Source organism: Hippocampus comes, unplaced genomic scaffold, assembly GCF_001891065.2.
Source record: "Hippocampus comes isolate QL1 unplaced genomic scaffold, H_comes_QL1_v1.1 scaffold72, whole genome shotgun sequence".
Lineage (NCBI taxonomy): Eukaryota > Metazoa > Chordata > Actinopteri > Syngnathiformes > Syngnathidae > Hippocampus > Hippocampus comes.
In genome coordinates, this window is record NW_017806030.1 from 844,268 (window position 1) to 861,735 (window position 17,468).

Consider the following 17,468-nt stretch of genomic DNA (forward strand, 5'->3'; position numbering starts at 1 on the left):
ATTGTCCAAGAGCTTCTGTAACTTCGTCGAACTTGGAACCAATTTTAACCTTTACAGTGACTTTTCTGTCAAGCCAGTCCAATCGGAATTTATTCTTGACATTTGAGTCAATTTCTAGGATTAAAGACTCCTGATCTTTCGTCAAAATTTTCATAATTCCGCTCAAAACGATCCCAGAACAATGAATTTGCGAGACGAACAGGCCGCCATGAATCAGGTAAAGCAATATGTTACATGCAATTTGATTGGTCCAATCGCTTGTAGTTAACCAATCGCTGGGCCGTTTATAATCGAGCTAAGACTTCCGCAACAAATAATGCCTTCAGTGATCTGATTAGTTGAAGCTTTCATACACGTCCAATCGCAGGGCTGTTTACAAACGGAAAACGGAGAGACTGTTCGGGAGAGCTCGTGAAAACTCGACGATAAGGTACCTGACGGCCCCTAAAATTTTCTCAACGGATTTAGACGATTCACAAAAATGATCAATTTAAGAAATAAAACGGCGGATTTCCGCGAATCCGCGGAAAATTGCCATGTATGCAGAATGCGTTGGATGGCTACTTTGTTGTTTGGCTGACCCGGGATGTATTGTACAGTACTTCCTCTTCCTTTCCTCCCTTTAGACCTTGCACACACGCTTGCACGCATGCACCGGCACACATCAATACAACCATCACATGACTATGATTCTTGCTAGTTATTTTATTTATTTGAGTGTCACAAATGAGAACATTATCATCAAAACTTCAAATGAGAGGATTGGTGCAAAGGAAAACGAGCCAATCAGTGAGGCTGCCATCAGGGTTTCGAGGCTGAGGGCAAAAAGTAGAACAAAAGACACAGAAAAAAAAAAATCAATATTATTTCTTTTGTCATTCTATTGATTAATGCCAATAATTAATTTAATGTCAATAATTTATTTATAATTGCTGTGTATGATTGAGAAACATGATTGATGCTAATAATTTGTGCTAATATGCCAGTGTTTGCTGCTATTAATTGATAGAGTATCAATACCAGGTATTGGTATGGGGTCGATAACAGATGCCTTTTGATGTACATGTAACAGGGTACTCATAAGGCATTTGATACCAGCCAGCAATACTTAAGGTGCCGGAGCCCTCTTGTGGCCGTTTCACCATCAGGAAGTAAATGGCATGCATGTCTGACATTTTTCTGTGTGAACTGCATGCTTGTCCACCTCCATTTCATAACAAACGTGTCCTAAAATCAGAGAGGGTTGTTTATGTTTTTTTTTTTTGGTCAGGAATAAATAAAAGGTCTTTAAAATTATGTTTTTGGTATAATTGAAATTTTATGAATCAAAAGTACAAGTATTAGTGGTATCAGTTACTTGGTATCAGTGAGTACTCAAAAGGTGCCTACCAAAGCTGGTATCAGTCTGAAACATCCCTATAATTGATTGTCATGATACATACTACTGATTAGTGCTATTAATTGGTGACAATTGTCAATGACATGCCAATGACTGGTGATAATGACTGACGCAATTTTTTATTTTTTTTAGATAATCATTAGTGCTCATAATTGATGCAAATGATGAATGCTAATGATGGCTGAGCGTCACACCTGCAATGCGTCGGTGTTCAGTGGTTGTCCGTCTCTTTGTACATCTCGCAGGCGGACGGCTCCGTCATTGGGGTACCCCTCCTGCACCTCCAGGTGGCACAAGATGGATGCTGACTTGAGGTACACCAGCACACGCTGAGCAGGACACCAATCGATGGCGAAGCTGAAAAAGGAAGCGGGAGCGCCCGCGTCAGGTCACGGAGGATGGCGAGGGGTTGCTTGCGGAGCCCACCTGGATCTCAGACTCTGGATCTCAGCCAGAAGGTCGGCCTGACCCACATAGTTCTCCATCACCTCCACCAGAGCGGCACTGAGTTCACCACGGCGGCCCGACACGTCTTCCTGAAGCTGCTTCGCCAGGCTCGCCTGATCACATGACAGCAAGTCAAGTTCACACATCAATTATTATTCCTTTATTACTATAGAGATGCTCTTTGTTCCAGCTGCAGCTGTTGTCAAACCACTATATAAATAAAGTGTTGAAATGTATACAACAGACAATGTAATTCAGGAAAAAGTCCACTAAAATAAGTGAATGATACCAAAAGCAATGACTGCATTCTGAATCATTCATCACTCCCAACTCCCTATGACACAAATAACGAAAATCTGTGCATAATTGACACTTCCCTGATCAAAAAGCTTATAATTGCCAATAGATACCACCAGATGGCGGAAAAGCACTACTTTTGTCTAAATGAAGCCCCAAAACTAACTTCAACATAGCCCCTTGGCATCAAAATGGCACCAAACGAAATTCAAGAGTTTTTCATACTGGATCAATCTGAAGTGTGAAATGGTCGTCTTGGCTCCAGATGATGGACAGCTTTAACGGCTCCAGCTCATTGAATGCCAGATTTGTGTTGGCGGGAGGGTGCGGCCTCAGCTCCAGAGACACCTGCGATTGGTTGAAGGACAGCAGGCTGACGTGCGCCACCTCCTGCACGGCCGCCACGTACGACTGCAAGCTGCAAACAAGAGAATGCCATGTCATTTGATGTGTCAAGTCACCCGTCCGATCATGTGACCCAATGACACTTACGCCTCTCTGGAATGCTGCCAGACGTCCACTTGCCCGAGCTCCGCTTCAAGCTCCGCCTTCAGCCGAGTCAGCTGACCATCACGTGTCTGCAACGCTTTCTGTGCCTCCTTCACGCTCGCCTGTAAGTCTTCACGCTGCTGCTTCTGAAACACACAAACACATAACACATGTATGTGTGTGCGAGTATAAGGGCTAGGTGATACAGCCTTTTTTTTTGGGGGGGGGGGGGGGGGGGGGGAACAGCCAAGAATCGTGTATGTAAGTAACCATTGTGGATATCTAGCGTATCAACTAACAGTGACTGGAGATGACAAACTATTGTTTGGTTGCAGTCTTTTGCTTTAAAGGTAAAATGACGGTTGTGACCTCACCGAACTCATTTTAGGAACCAGTGTTGAGCACAAACATGATACTTGGAGAAACGTGTGCCATAGTGAGGATATAATTCAACATCCGATAGATAGATAGATAGATAGATATATAGATAGATAGATAGATAGATAGAATATTGTCAGAAGATCCACTTTGCATTAAAACAGCAGCACCGTCATGCGCATGTGACTCACTGAACAGCACAAACACAATACACAAATATTACCATTAAGGTGTCATCCGTGTGCAGCACTCTCATTAAGGCGTCATTGATTTTGTGATTTGTTGGTCGAGTATAAGGGCTAGGGGTCACCGTTTTTTTTTGGGGGGGGGGGGGAGCAGGGGTGGTTCACAAAATACCACTTCCAATTTGAATAGATTATTTTTTTATGCTAGTGCCACACCGAACGATTATTTTAATCATTGATTGTTCTATCACTTAGTCATTGTGTCATTGTGTGTGCACCTTGGCTTGCAGCTGTTGCAATAGTTGTTTGACTTTGTGTCGTTTGTCAATGATGTCTTTTTGCAGCGTGTCGACCAGCTCATCCGTATGCTCCGCCGTCGTCCTGCTCTCCACCTTCAAAGCCTTCCAGTGGCCTCGAGCTTCGCCTTCTGTAGTTAGGAAACAGAGTAGTGCCTGACGTGACACTATACATGTCACCCAAAAGAAAATAATAGTGCGCCTTTCAATTCAGAATGCGGAGGGAGTGTGATGAGAGCATTTCTATAGTGTTCCCCGTACATTTTTAACTTTGGTATCTACTTTTTGTCAGTTGTTTTGCTAAATAGTGTGTCTTAAATTTTTCTCCAATGTGAAATATGTGCCTTGGCTAAATAAAGGTTGGGAACCATGGGTCGAAATTGACTGTAGGTGGGGCTACCTGATTGTGGGGGACAGGGCTGTGTCAGCAGTTGCTGGGCAGATTGAACGCGCTCCAGCTCGCACATCATGGAGTCCAGAACAAACAGTTGACGCCAACCAACTTTTTGCACACGCCGCCTGTCCTACACGCACACACACGCACGCACACACAATGAATGAGGATGTGGATGTTTCAGTGACCAAAACCTTCAGAAGAAGAAGATGAATACCTGGAGAAAGAGTAGTTTCTCCCCTGCAGGGTCCAGCTCCTCCCCGCCATCACACAGCGCCGGAAGGGTTGGGTCACAGCGCTTCAATACACTGACAAACATGCACACATTCATGATTAAATGTACACACAAGCCAAGACAAATGCACCCAGCATCACGTGAAATCAAGAGATATCCATCCATCCACGAGCGATAGCGTTTGTCCTCCTCATTAAGGTCGCACATGGGCTGAAGACTCACCTGAGTTTGGGTTAGAAACGACGTACACTCAGGACAGGTTGCCAGACAGACAATGGCTGGGCACATATAGACAAACAATGGCCTGGTCTAGGGTCGCAGTTGGTGTTGTGGTGCACTTGCCTGACTTGTGTCCAGGTGCTGTGGGATCGGTTCCCACTCAGTGACGGTGTGGATGTGGGTGTGAATGGTTGTTTGTCTGTATATGTGCCCTGCGACTGTCTGGTGACCAGTCCACGGTGTAGTCTGTCTTCTGCCCAAAGTCAGCTGGGATGGGCTCCAGCAACTCCCCGCGTCCCTGTTCAGGTTAAGTGGTGTTGAAAATGGATGGATGGCCTGGTCTCCAGTCAGTATCAAGGTGCATATACCTGTACTATCGATAGTCAATGTAGTCCTCTCTAGTCAGTCAGAGGGCTTGAGATATTCGACTATGGTTTTATTAAAGACGTTGTGCGTCACTTGCTTTGATGTATTTAACATTTTATTTTGGGGTCCAGAAAATAATTCATCAAATTTATATTGCGCTTTTCTGGACACTCAGAGGCTTCAAAATGTATACCTTCATCATGCGCTCACACCTTCACGCTCTCTCTAGTGTTGGTAAACTGCGGTCTGTCGCCACAAATATTAACTCGAACAAAACCAAATGATAAAGGTTGCCCATGTAGCTGTGCCGCAGATAGAAGTGGCATAAGGCTGTGGTCTTATGACATTCTGATGTTGTATTTCTTTCATTTTTATTACTTAACGATTCCGTAATGCGAACATTTTTTTCGAAGAACATCTACGTTGAGTTAATTTATGTAGAACACATTAAAAAAAGACTGCTCAGTGAATCGCATCGAGAAAGAGACAATTAAACGTCAAACTTACTTTGTAACGGATAATGCTGTTGGCGTCTTGTGCGGCATTTTTATTTTCAAATCCCCCGCGCTATGACGTGGTCGCTTGTTGATGACATCACGAACTGTCTTCATCTGACATTGGTTTTAGCTGCTTTAGCGTCACCTGGTGTTCCGGTAAAATTAACAAAAAGGAGCACAAATATAAAATAAAATAAAGTACAATCAACCATGTGTCCACAAAACGACTCAAAACCATATTAAAACCAGAGTCTAAATGGAAACGCTGAAGTAACAGGCGTTTGGAGAAACTTTATTTGACGAATACTTTGAACTTTTACGGCCTTGCACAAACCATGCACTAACTCACAGTAACCATAAAACTAGTGTTATTTTTGGGAAACATCATTGTGAGGTTCCATATACTTCACTGTATATTTTTTCTTCATCCATTCGGCTCTCCGAATCACTTACTTGGTCACGGGTAAACAGTAGCGTTTTCATTTATAGACTGTATACTATAAATTAATCAATCTATGAATGTATTTTAAAAATATATTTTCACCATGTTTTTGTTAGCGTGGACACATTAAATATTTCTGCGGTTGCAAAAACAGTTTATTTCAATAGACACATTAAAAACAATCTTTCACGTCATTGAAAGTAACATCAACCTTGTTTATAAATTCTGACTCGGAAAAACCTTTCCAAAACTACTACCCGCTACCTCAAAAAAAGTCGCATAGTGTGGTCTTTCTACTGTAGGTCTAAAAACTAGCTGGTGCTAAGCTCACTACTCATTTACTGCATGTTTATTGTAGAGTACAGTTGCATAAAAAACCCAAAAGATAATACATACATGCATTTCTGAAATGACCCGATAAGAAGTGTTAGATCTTCTTAATATCACTAACCCAGCATATGCAAGAGAAATACAAATAAATGCCCTCAAAATGTCATGCCACTGTACGGAGTTGATAAATGTACACATCATTGGTAATTAAGTATAAAAAATATGTCAATGAAAGGCCTTTTGTGCATCAGAGCAGCAAAGTGTCATCATTTTCTGATCTTAACATGTAGCTGGTTGGCTGGCTGCCATCTGAGCATGTGCAGAAATCGAAAGACCACGATGAAGACCATGATGAAGACAATGACCACCACGATGATGTTTTAGCATGGTCAGGACATCGGAGACAAGTCAGGGGGCGGCTCGGATTTGAAGATGTCCATCATCAGTGCTACCAAACATATCAAACGGAAAATTCCATATAAATATCGCATTTTTACGGATATCAAATTTAATGTCCATTTACCTGTAGTGTAGTATGTGTAATACTATCATAATAATGAATGACCATGCAGTAAATGTAAGTTTGTAAGCAGCAGGTGGGGTACACTCTGAACTGGTTGCCAGTCAATCGCATGGGACACATTCACAACCATTCACACTCACAATCACACCTAGGGACTATTTAGAGTGTTCAATTAACCTACGTGGAATGTTTTTGGAATGTGGGAGGAAATCGGAGTAAAACTACACAGGCATGGGGAGAACATGCAAACGCCCGGAAATTGAACCCATTAACTCTGCATTGTGAGGTGGACGTGCTAACCAGTAGCCCACCCTGCCGCCATGTCTCTACATATATGTAGGTAATATTTCATATGTGCACATACATGTTTGTGTAACATTTACATTTTATGTATGCTAGCGTACCCTGTGACCGTGGTGAGGATAAGTAGTATGGAAAATGGATGAATGGATGCATGAATTATACCATATTTCAATCCTATTTTAAACATTTTAGTTGCGAAAACCTACATGTGGTGTCACAGAGTCCTCTCATGCCCCCGAAGATGGGATCTCTGTCAGTAAGAAGATGACTCCGCCCCTTGGTGCCTGGCTCCTCTTCTGATTGACTCTCCGTCAGGCAGCCCTGTGTTAAAAAACAAACAAACAAACAAACAAACAAACAAACAAAAACATTTACATACGATAACAGTCACATTCTCCATCACGATTGGCTGCTGGCTAGCCACATGATTACCATCTCGCTTACCAGTAGCACATGGCTGAGCAGGAGCTGGTTCTCCTGGGACGCAGCGTCACTGTCGTGCTTGTGACGCTTGTCATCTGCTGCAATCAGCTGGGACAAAATGTCCTCATCTGAGTTGTGAGTCCTGAATGACATGAGCGTGGTAACCACCATTGCAACTTTATATCAGAGCAATAATGTATTAAAAAGTAATTCGATGTAACAATTTATTTTCTACAATACAAATATTTGTAATCTGACCGTTTCCTGTTGATGGCGGTGAGTTCAGGTGGTGCCTCTGTGTTAACGTCAGTGTTGGCTTCTGGGACGGCGCTGAAGAAACTGAGCTGGAAGTCATCGTCCATTGAGATGTATGGAGCCAACATGTCCAGATCCACGCCATCCATCACCTGACAATATACATTCACAGGACACTTTATTTGAGCCACTATGCAATAGCCAATACTAAAATGTGGCTTTTAAAAAAGCACCTGTACAAATGGTGGAATGAGGGCTTTATTTGCATTTTAAATAATACTTAACAATGTTGGTGGTATATAATTAATAAATAATGTTAAGTTAAAAACAAAATAATGTTATCTATATTGTAAAAATATCAAAATACTACATAAAAAGTATTACAATTAATGGAATGCTATTTATCATAAGCATTTGCTAAAAATGAAAAATTGTGAAAATACCAATAAAGGACCAGTATTTTTTTGGTTTCTTAAAAATTTCCCAGAACTGTATATATTTATTTATTGTTTAGGTTTTGATAGATGTAATTTATAATAATTTTTATGAAACCATTTTTAATTTATAATTCATGTAATTTATTTATTGTACTTTTTTTTTTAAGTACCAATATTGAGGAATTATTAAAAACCTTCAGAGACAGCATATGGGTTTATGTTTAATAAAGTTTCTTAGATTTTATGTTATTTGTAGTATTTTTTTATATCCATTTAAGCATATTTTTAGAAAATGTATTCAACAACTAAAATATAAACATTTTAAATTGATACTTTGTGTTTACAATAGTCTATTTCATTTTATTTAAAATATTTAAAAAGTGTTCCTGAGCAAGATACTGAACCCCCAGTTGCTCCTGATGCTGCGTCATCAGTAGCTCAACAAGGAAACAGTGTAAAACGCTTTGAGTACCCAAGGTAGAAAAGCGCTATATAAGTGGTACAGTATTTTTTGTCAAATCAAAATACGCATTTTAAAAATATTTGAAAATAACCTAAACCATTGTCCACTTTAAGTATGATACAATACAATTTCACAAGCACAATCAACTATCGCGCTCACCTTCTGCATGTTATCCTGCATTTTGTCGCCATCCTCTGGCCAAAAGGCAAACAACTTCTCGACCTCGCTGGTGTCCCGCACGCTGCCGCTGTTGCTCTGGACAAAAATACCACATCAGCAACGGTCGTTTCCCTCGTTCAGCAGGCGAGCTTTGGATTTACATGTGCTGGCTCTGGATCCGGCGAGGATGATGACGAGGACGAAGAGTCAGGGTTGAAGATGGGAAGGAGGAGCTGGCGCAGCTGCGGAGTGCAAAGGTCCTGAGGGTCCTCGGGGATGTTGCTCAGGCTGCGCGGCGTGGCGAAGGAAAGCGTGATGAAGTCTACGACATACGCAACAAGCGCAAAGATTATTACATTTTATTGCGTACGATAGTAATTTGACTTGCAAATCGATTTCCCCTTTGAAATTACGTGAAATGTCATTGATCTGCTCCAGAACAAAAATCGCCATGTTTGTTACATTTTGAAAAAAATACCAATGCACGGTAAAATGAGACACTGAGAACTCAAGTGGGCGACCTGCATTTTGGTCATTTTCAAGTTAAGTGCAGAAATGAAGAGAGAATAGAAGGGCATAACTTTCAGATGGAAAAAAAAATCAAGGTTTGGTTCTTATTTAAAAAAAAAGTACTTTGGAGGTTAAAAACAATGTATTGTTTTGACAGCAGGTAGATTTCTAACTTACTGCCTGACAAAAAACATAACTGTGTTTTCTTGTTTACTTGTGCTCTTAAGAGTTTCTACACAGATTTACGGGTATGGAAAAAAAAAAAAACAACGACTAATTTCATGTTTAAAAAAAACAAACAAAACAGTCAGTAGCACCCAACCTCCTGTCAGCGGAGCAACGGCATCCTTGTCTTCTGCAGTGGGCGGAAGAAGTATCTCCGGCGGGCTGCTGCTATTGCCGGAACTCTCGCCTGCATCAGTGTTCTCGTCGAGGTGCTCGGCTTTGAGGCGATGGCCGGCACGGATCTGCTCAGAGGAGAAAAATACGTCCGACTGCTCCACAGCGCTGCAAAGAAAGAAATGTAACTTATTTATCTGTTATTCAATGTTATTTGCAGATAATAGGGACAAACGCTGCCAAGAATAGGGACAAAAAAAACCCCGAAGTGATGACACCCCTCTAAAATGTTTAGAATTCCTACATTCATAGTTAAAAACGTAAACATGCCGCAAACTACAATCTGAAAACACTTGAATATCATTACAAATTCACTTCACATCGAACACAATTGAGGTCAGCATGGCGCGGTCCTCGACATCCGATACAGTTGGGTAATTTGGAAAATTAATTGCCCACTTCTGGTCTATAGCGTACCTGAGCACAAAGTTGAGGCAGACCACGGCCTCGGCATGTGACGTTTTGTTGTTGTAGAGGACGGTGGCTTGTGTCTCGGTCCACACGAAGCCGCCGCCACTTGCCAGGAAGCGGTAGGGACTGGTGCTCACTTGCCCTTTGGCTAGCACTGCACGGAAAAGAAAAAATAAAGTAAAAGTGAAATAAACACAAGATTTTTTTTCCTCTCCCCTGGGATGAGATCAGGAGAACGTACATGTGTGCAGGCTCTTGTTGACATGAACCGAGTCCATTGCGTGATAAAACTCGAACACTGAGCGGCCGATAAGATCGTCCGCCTCGTATCCCACCAGGTCGCCCAACCTAGAAAACAAATGAACAGATAATGAAAATTTACCACCTCTTTTGTGCTCCGAACAGGAAAATACTCTTAAAAATTAACATTTGAACCACCTTAGAGGGAAAATTTGTATAAAACAAAAAAAAATTAGCTGGAGGTGGCCGCCACGCAATTTCGAACGCAGGAGAAACCCTGCCTGAGATGCAACATGACAGACCCAAATCCAAGATAAAAGGCGGGCAAGTCGGCACCTTCACACTTTTGGTTATTTTGTTTCCTCTCTCAATCAAATCTATCGGCCATTTAATTTTGTATGATGAGTTTCACATTTAAGTGTTTGGGGATCGTAGTTGGTGGAATATTTATGGTTTAAACCATTTAAATTGGACATGGATGCCCCACTCACCCTTGATGCAAGAGGACTTTACGAAAAGTCAAAACAAAACTCACGTCAAAAAATGACAAGAAACTCCCACTTTCAATGTGTGCTTGATGGAGTTTCTTTTGTTTTTCTATCTTAATGTCTGAGATAGGCGCTCTGGTGCTGACCTGCCCTCGCAGTGTGTGAACCGCATGTCCATGCTGTGGCGGGTGAGGAAGGTGTGCGTGTCCAAGGGGAAGTCCACGCTGGACGGGTGGGGGACGGGCTCACACAGCAGCGTCATCACAGTGTCCGCAGGGAGCGCTGCGGAAGAGTCGCCCAGCGCCCGCATGTGGCCCGTGCAGTGGAACACCTGACAGAGAAAGACAATTGAAGGCTTTAAAAAGGCTATTTTTTCACTGTTGAAGTTGACAAGTGCCTTTCCACAAAACATTTAGTAAAGCCTAATCTGTTAAAACACACCATTTACAAAGAGAATGCATGAGGACGTGCGGGCAAGTACCTTCCAGCTGGCAGACTTGATGTTAACTGTGCGCCCCCTGCTGGTTAAAGTGCTCTTCATTCGCAGGAAGAAGTTCATCTGGCGCAGCTGACCCCCGCTCAGTTTTTTACTGCATACTAAAAACAAAGACAAATAATGCCTGTTTCAAGCTGACCTCATCCGATATACCACTTCATCAACATGATCATCATCATTGTGTTGATATGAATAATTCTCTATATAAATGGGTGTAACTAACCAGGGTGCATAAGGAGGTCCCTGAGCTCCTCCTGGTCGCAAGGATGGACGAAGTCGTACACGCTCTGACCCAGGAGCTCCAGCTGGAAAACACACCCAAACAAAATAACAAATATTGATAGACATATACAAAACCACAGAGAAGGGGCAGTAGGAGAAACAAAAGATTAGCAGAGTGGCAAGAGGAAGAGAGTGGAGGAAAATGAGGAGGAGTGGGAAAAGAAGGTTGGAGGAACAAAAGAGGAAAAAGGGAGAAGAATGACAAGGAAGGATGGGAGAGGGATATTTCTGTACGTCATGTCATATTTCACAATGTTGGATTTTTTTTTTTCTTTGTGTGTATTTTTATGGTACTTTTTTATGGTCATATTTTTCCATTTTTCAAACTGTATTTTTCTGTCGTAGTTTTCATTTGTTTTGTTGAATATTTTTTGCATTATCTGTCAAATATTTTTGTATTCATTTTTGTTCTTACTTTGTATTTTGATATTTTTGGTACGATTTTGAACATTCTTACTTTGGGTCTGGTTGAACTGTGCAATATGTTTCACTGTCAGATGCTGCTAAACAAGCCCAACAGCTCATAGGGACAAAGAACATCATGTCATAAAGCTCCTCCACCTCCTACCCTTACGGCATGAAAGCATTCCTGGAGACCATTTGTAGTTTCTTTGATGAATATATGGGTCCCAACCACCCCCCTTTCTATAATCCCTTCCACCCCCACTCTTCACAACTTGAAACCTGCGCAGAAGTACAAGTACTAAAAACACAAGGTATTGTGGACTTTACACAGATCTATCCCGCCGGTTAGGATCGGCAGATATTTTGCGTTTTTATGCAAACTCGATGATCGGTTGAAATGTCATCATTTGACGTCAGTGATCGATCTGCAATGATACATGAACTCTGGTTATTCGTGGACAGGCCAGGCCCAATCCCCGCATCGGGGATTGACTGTAAAGTAAATAAACAAATTATCTAAATAGATTGACTGGATCAAAGATTGGAAGCTGATCAGCTCCAAAATACTGGTCTACCCCCTCCCCGCCAACACACACGCTGCTCTTTGACCTTAAGAATCAGAGGCAGTCAAAACCAGATCAAAGCAGTCTTAGTCAACTTAACACTGCATTCCGCATGATGTACTCGAAAGCTGTAATTCTAACGGCTTCCACACGTGACCAACTGTTGACTTAAGTGTTAACCTTTGAGGTAAACATGCAGCAATATTTGTAATATTAGTTTTATTCATTATTATTAATGCATTACATTCTTTGTTTTTAGTTTTTTTTTTTTAACTTATTCATATTCCACTTCCTATTTTAGTATTTTTGGGGGCTTATCCTAATATTTGCGCATTTTTTAAGCATATGTTTTTTGTAATATATGGAGCATTATTACCTGCGGGATGCCAATGTGCTTGCTGACATTGTCGGTCAGGTAAATGATGTCTCCTTCTGCCGTAATCACCACGATGAAGCCAGATAGCGCTTGAGTGTACAGGACATCCGCCGGGTCCTCATCGTCGTCGTCATCCACCTCCTCAGATGCCTTTGGACTCTCTGTCCCTGAGACCCACAAATTGAATTAAGGTCCAAACAGCCATTTTGGTTGTAAGTGGACATTTTGGAGTGAATCTTCCTACCAGAATGGAGAAGGCGGTGCATACGAAGGACGCTGAGGGTAACCCTCATGATGGCCGCCTTGTCCAGATGTGTGGAGACGCGTCTGGGCAGTGGTAGGGTTCGAGCCAGGTCATAAAATAGTTCTGTCTCCTTACCTCGCCTGCAGCGAGCCGCGTCGCGAGAACGTAACTTCCTCTGCTCAGAGCAGCTCCTGAACCAGGAAGAAAGACAACACCAAATGCTAGGCATGTCATGATATCCAAACGTCACAATTTGCTAAACTCATGACATGAAACTCATGATATGGTAATTGTCGCGATATTGTGGGGAGGTCTGTGGTATAAAAAGCTTCCAGTGGCGAACAAAAACTCATGATAGTTGAAAAAAAAGCTTGTGATATTGATTATTAAAAAAAAAAAAAAAAAAATCAAAATTTTTTGTGTTTTTGTACACGATAACATCAGTGACAAAGAAATGGAACGCGGAAGTAATTTTGTTGCCATGTGTTCGTATTGGCTCAGCGGCGCAGAGTAGTCTCTGCACGGCACTGAGCATGTCTTTTTGTGCATATTCTTACGCCACTGCGCAATGTGACTTATGGCACACCGTTTGTAACCTTCAAACATTGTATGTCGGTACTGTCGTAAACTGGGAAACCGCTGTAATTTTTTTACTACCTGTCTGCGACCTACTCGTCATGGGTCCGCGACCCACTTCTGGGTCTCGACCGACCTGTTGAGAATCAGTGCACTAGCTGATGCAGCTCTCCAAATAAAAACACATCCACCTGATACAGCCCTTCAAAATAAACCGGCTCCCCTGCATACCACCGATGCAGCCTTTTTCCTTTTAAAAGCCTTAGTGCAGGAATGTAAAAAATGTCCCCTGGGCTTGCAGTGAGACCACTTTATGAACACGACTCCAACCCTTATTCCTGACCTTGTACACTAAAAACGATCCTTCTGCTGCACAAACGCTTTGGATTGCCAAAATAAAAGAGAAAAGTCCGAAAGAGAAGCAAACGTTTCTAAAATGGCTTCTCAGCTGTTGACAACCTATTAGATACTCACCATTTGACCCATGCCTCCCTTTCTCGTCCTTCCCCCGCCTCTTCCCCCGCAACCAGAGAACATTGCAGACAGGACAACAGCATACTTTAATTTCAGTTTATTGTGCACGCATTGCGCAATAAACTGATAGTGTGTGCATGTGCATCACTACAGTATTCCTTTGCTGTCATGCAGGAACACTTAGTCGTTGTGAAACTTGGCTCGCATGTTTGTGTTCATGTATGTGTGTGTGAGAGAGAGAGCGAGAGAGAGAGAGAGAGAGAGAGAGAGAGAGAGAGAGAGAGAGAGAGAGAGAGAGAGAGAGAGAGAGAGAGAGAGAGAGAGAGATGCAATAAGTGAGAAGAGGCGCTGCTCTTGTTCATATTAGTGTGTCTTGCAAAAGGGAGACGGGAAGTGCTCACAGACACACACGCACATATGCACACAACTCATTTCAAGGAGAGGACATGAGGCAGAGATTTAACTTTTGCCCTGCTTTGATTGGGACATGCTGTTCATCAAAACAGGAAGTGCGCACGCTTGTCTGTGTGTGTGTGTGTGTGTGTGTGTGTGTGTGTGTGTGTGTGTGTGTGTGTGTGTGTGTGTGTGTGTGTGTGTGTGTGTGTGTGTTGTTTTGCTGTGGATAAGAAAGTTTCAACAGACAGACTCTGGTCCTAAACCGGGCATCTTTTATACAGACCGAGACATATTCTGTGCAACTTTTGGAGATTTACAGATGTCAACATTAAAACCTGCAGACTTAAGAAAGCATTATTTTCAATTTGCACAACTGGGGAGATTCATAGTCATCTTATTTTATCTCTTATTTTATGGGCAAGTGTTGTGAGACAAAGTGGTCCTGACGTGACTGATACGTAAAGTAGTCAGTCCCTCCACAATTTTTAAGGATTTACAGTACATGGAGTCTTCTTTTAACTTGTACATCTTTTGAGGGGTTAAGTTAGTCCTTGCTCAAATTGTAGCGATTTTGAGTGCAGTGACGCCTTTACTTAAGAGTTTAACTCGTTCCGTGATGATACTTGTAACTCACAACTCTCATAAATCATGTCAGCTTCTCCCCTCTAAGTGAAGTGAAATACCTTTAATCTATTCCAGCCCTTGTGCTTCTTCTGTTGTGTGTGCCTTGGCCACTGACAGTTACTATAATACATTCATACACAAATGCAAACGAGTTTCACAACTCGATGACTGAGTGAACTACAGTCATTTTAGCTGTTTTTTTTGTAAACGCTAAAGATATATGCTTGTGAGTATTAATACACTGTCTGTCTACATGTGTTTCTGCACCGTTTGTGTTCTATATCCATGCTTGAAGCATAATATCACCGCCACATAAATGCTTTTTCTTAACCCTCTATGGCAGCTTGCATAGTGTGCTACCATTCAGCAAAGGCACGTGCAAAGTGTTGTGGTTGTGCCAAATACACAACGTGGCATTTGCTTTGATTAATGTTTTGTTTGACGGTCAACTTCAGATTTGAAACTCTTTATTTTGATCTGTGCAACTATTATTGTGGTCTAATTTTCACCTCCATATTTGTTATAGACATATTTGAACATGTGCAACTTCATCAGTCATTACGGTGGCCTTGTTTTACCCTTCACAACGTTTTTTAGGGGGATGGGCGAGGGGGTTTACAGTTAAGTACATTCAAAATACTGTACTCCAAAATTCCACACTCGTCAAAATTGCGAAATAAAGAGATAGCTTACATAACCTTCTCATGAAACATTTGGACGGATTCAAAATATTCCAACTGCTCAGCTCATTGAGGCACTGTTCCCACCATTTTCACAACAACATTCCCATATGAAGTGCTATCTTGAATACTAACCTACTGCTACCACATTTCTTGACGATCTCAAGGCTGCCGGAACTGCATTGTCTAAGCATCATCATTATTAGTAGTATTATTATCATCATCATCATCATTACTGTTATTCTTATTATGTTTTGGGTGTAACAGGCGGACTCCGTATGTCATTTTGTTCTGCTTGTGCATATAACGAGTCATCAAAGGCGCCCAAGAAGGGCAAAGAGGGCAAGTTTCTGCAATAAACTAAAACCACACATGGCAGGTACCACCACAAATGACCACAATACGCATATATTGGCTTTTAGTGATCGATTATTGGTCAGAAACTAATAAACCACCAGCTATGAATTTGGTGAGAAGTCACCGTCGGGCTGCCTTCACTCGACTTGTGCTTCCCAAAAGTTTCCACTCACGACAGGAAAATACGAAGGCACCATTTGACGATAAACAAATCTTACCCTTTGACGGTCACATTAGCTTCGTCTCCGTCGTCCATGTTATCGTTCACTGGTGTCGCGATGTGTCCGGTGTCTTTTGGCTTGTTTTTGTCAGGCATGTTCATTAAAAAACACGCCACTAGTGTGTCAAGTGTCCGAGAAAAATAGTGTTTCCGGTTGTACCTTTTCAGGCTCAAAGTCAACAGGAGCTCGTGTTACAGGGATTCCGGGCACACAAGAGCACGAGGATTCTAATCTGATCGTACAACACGAGCAATGCACACTTGAGAGCGGGGTTAGGCAATGTATGGCCCACTCCATTCATTAATCTGACCCACTAATCGTTTTTTATCGACATTAATTCGTCATCAAGTACATTACTGTTCACATTTGCCCAACTCTGCTTTAGAGTAATGTGCGTTCTACTGACAGCTACTTACCAAACCAGTTTCTGTATTCATTTTAATGTAACTTTTTCACTTAGACGGAGTTACAAGGATCAACTAAACATGACTTACTCTATTTAAGACAACAGTTACAGTTCGAACGCACTTTGATTTAAAATATGGTTTATTCTGTTAAGAAAACAAGCAGCTTCCACTTTCTGTGGTTTATTTCTTCCACTTTCTGCGGCTTTCAGGGTCACCCCACCCCCTCGACTGTTGAGCTATCCATACATCCATTTTTTTAAGATGTTTATCCTCACATGGGTCGGGGGCATGTTGGAGCATATCCCAGCTGTCTTCGGGCAGTCGGCGGGGGACACCCTGAATTGGTCGTCCGCCAATCGCAGGGCACACAGACATATAACCATTCGCGGTCACAATCACACCTAGGACAATATAGAGTGTAAACCTGCCATGCATGTTTTTTGGAATGTGGGAGGAAACCAGAGTACCCGGAGAAAACCCAGGCAGGCACGGGGAGAACATACAAACTCCACACAGGAAGATTCTTAGTTTTTCCTTTTCACTTACTTTTTTTCAAAAGATTAGCCTAAATTTGAGATGGAAAAACAACAAATTTTTCAAGATTGAGACTTTTGCCTTACATTTCTTTGGAAATGTAAACTTTATTAGATTGTTTTTTTTTAAGTTAAAAGAATCTCAATAAAAATCTAAGGGGAAATGCTTAAAAAAATCGACTCTTAAAGAAAAAAAGCAATTGTTAAGAATAAAGTGTTTTTTGTTGATAAAATACAATACATTCGTTT

At 41.7% G+C, this 17,468-nt stretch overlaps 2 protein-coding genes across 4 annotated transcripts; both read right to left on the reverse strand.

The window, feature by feature from the left end:
* Positions 1 to 685: 685 nt before the first annotated feature.
* LOC109529365 (uncharacterized) lies at positions 686 to 5,316 on the reverse strand. The gene is made up of 9 exons (XM_019892707.1): positions 5,213 to 5,316; positions 4,103 to 4,193; positions 3,892 to 4,015; positions 3,474 to 3,622; positions 2,636 to 2,778; positions 2,369 to 2,561; positions 1,826 to 1,959; positions 1,594 to 1,756; positions 686 to 815 (listed from the first exon to the last, which is right to left on the reverse strand). The coding sequence occupies exons 1-9, from the start codon at positions 5,314 to 5,316 to the stop codon at positions 750 to 752; spliced, it is 1,167 nt and encodes a 388-aa protein (XP_019748266.1). The 3' UTR covers positions 686 to 749.
* A 465-nt stretch (positions 5,317 to 5,781) lies between these two features.
* On the reverse strand, positions 5,782 to 16,433 carry hif1al (hypoxia inducible factor 1 subunit alpha, like). Of its 3 annotated transcripts, none has more exons than XM_019892704.1 (15): positions 16,277 to 16,431; positions 12,952 to 13,142; positions 12,708 to 12,874; positions 11,305 to 11,386; positions 11,067 to 11,182; positions 10,732 to 10,916; positions 10,099 to 10,205; positions 9,864 to 10,011; positions 9,370 to 9,554; positions 8,699 to 8,859; positions 8,538 to 8,633; positions 7,482 to 7,630; positions 7,245 to 7,365; positions 7,007 to 7,121; positions 5,782 to 6,422 (listed from the first exon to the last, which is right to left on the reverse strand). In XM_019892704.1, exons 1-15 carry the CDS (start codon positions 16,378 to 16,380, stop codon positions 6,364 to 6,366), a joined length of 1,986 nt encoding a protein of 661 aa, XP_019748263.1. In that variant the 5' UTR covers positions 16,381 to 16,431; the 3' UTR covers positions 5,782 to 6,363. The 3 variants fall into 3 exon arrangements, with proteins under 3 accessions (XP_019748263.1, XP_019748264.1, XP_019748265.1); XM_019892705.1 differs by lacking the exon at positions 16,277 to 16,431 and adding an exon at positions 14,002 to 14,099; XM_019892706.1 differs by lacking the exon at positions 8,538 to 8,633 and having other exon boundaries at positions 16,277 to 16,433.
* Positions 16,434 to 17,468: the final 1,035 nt, after the last annotated feature.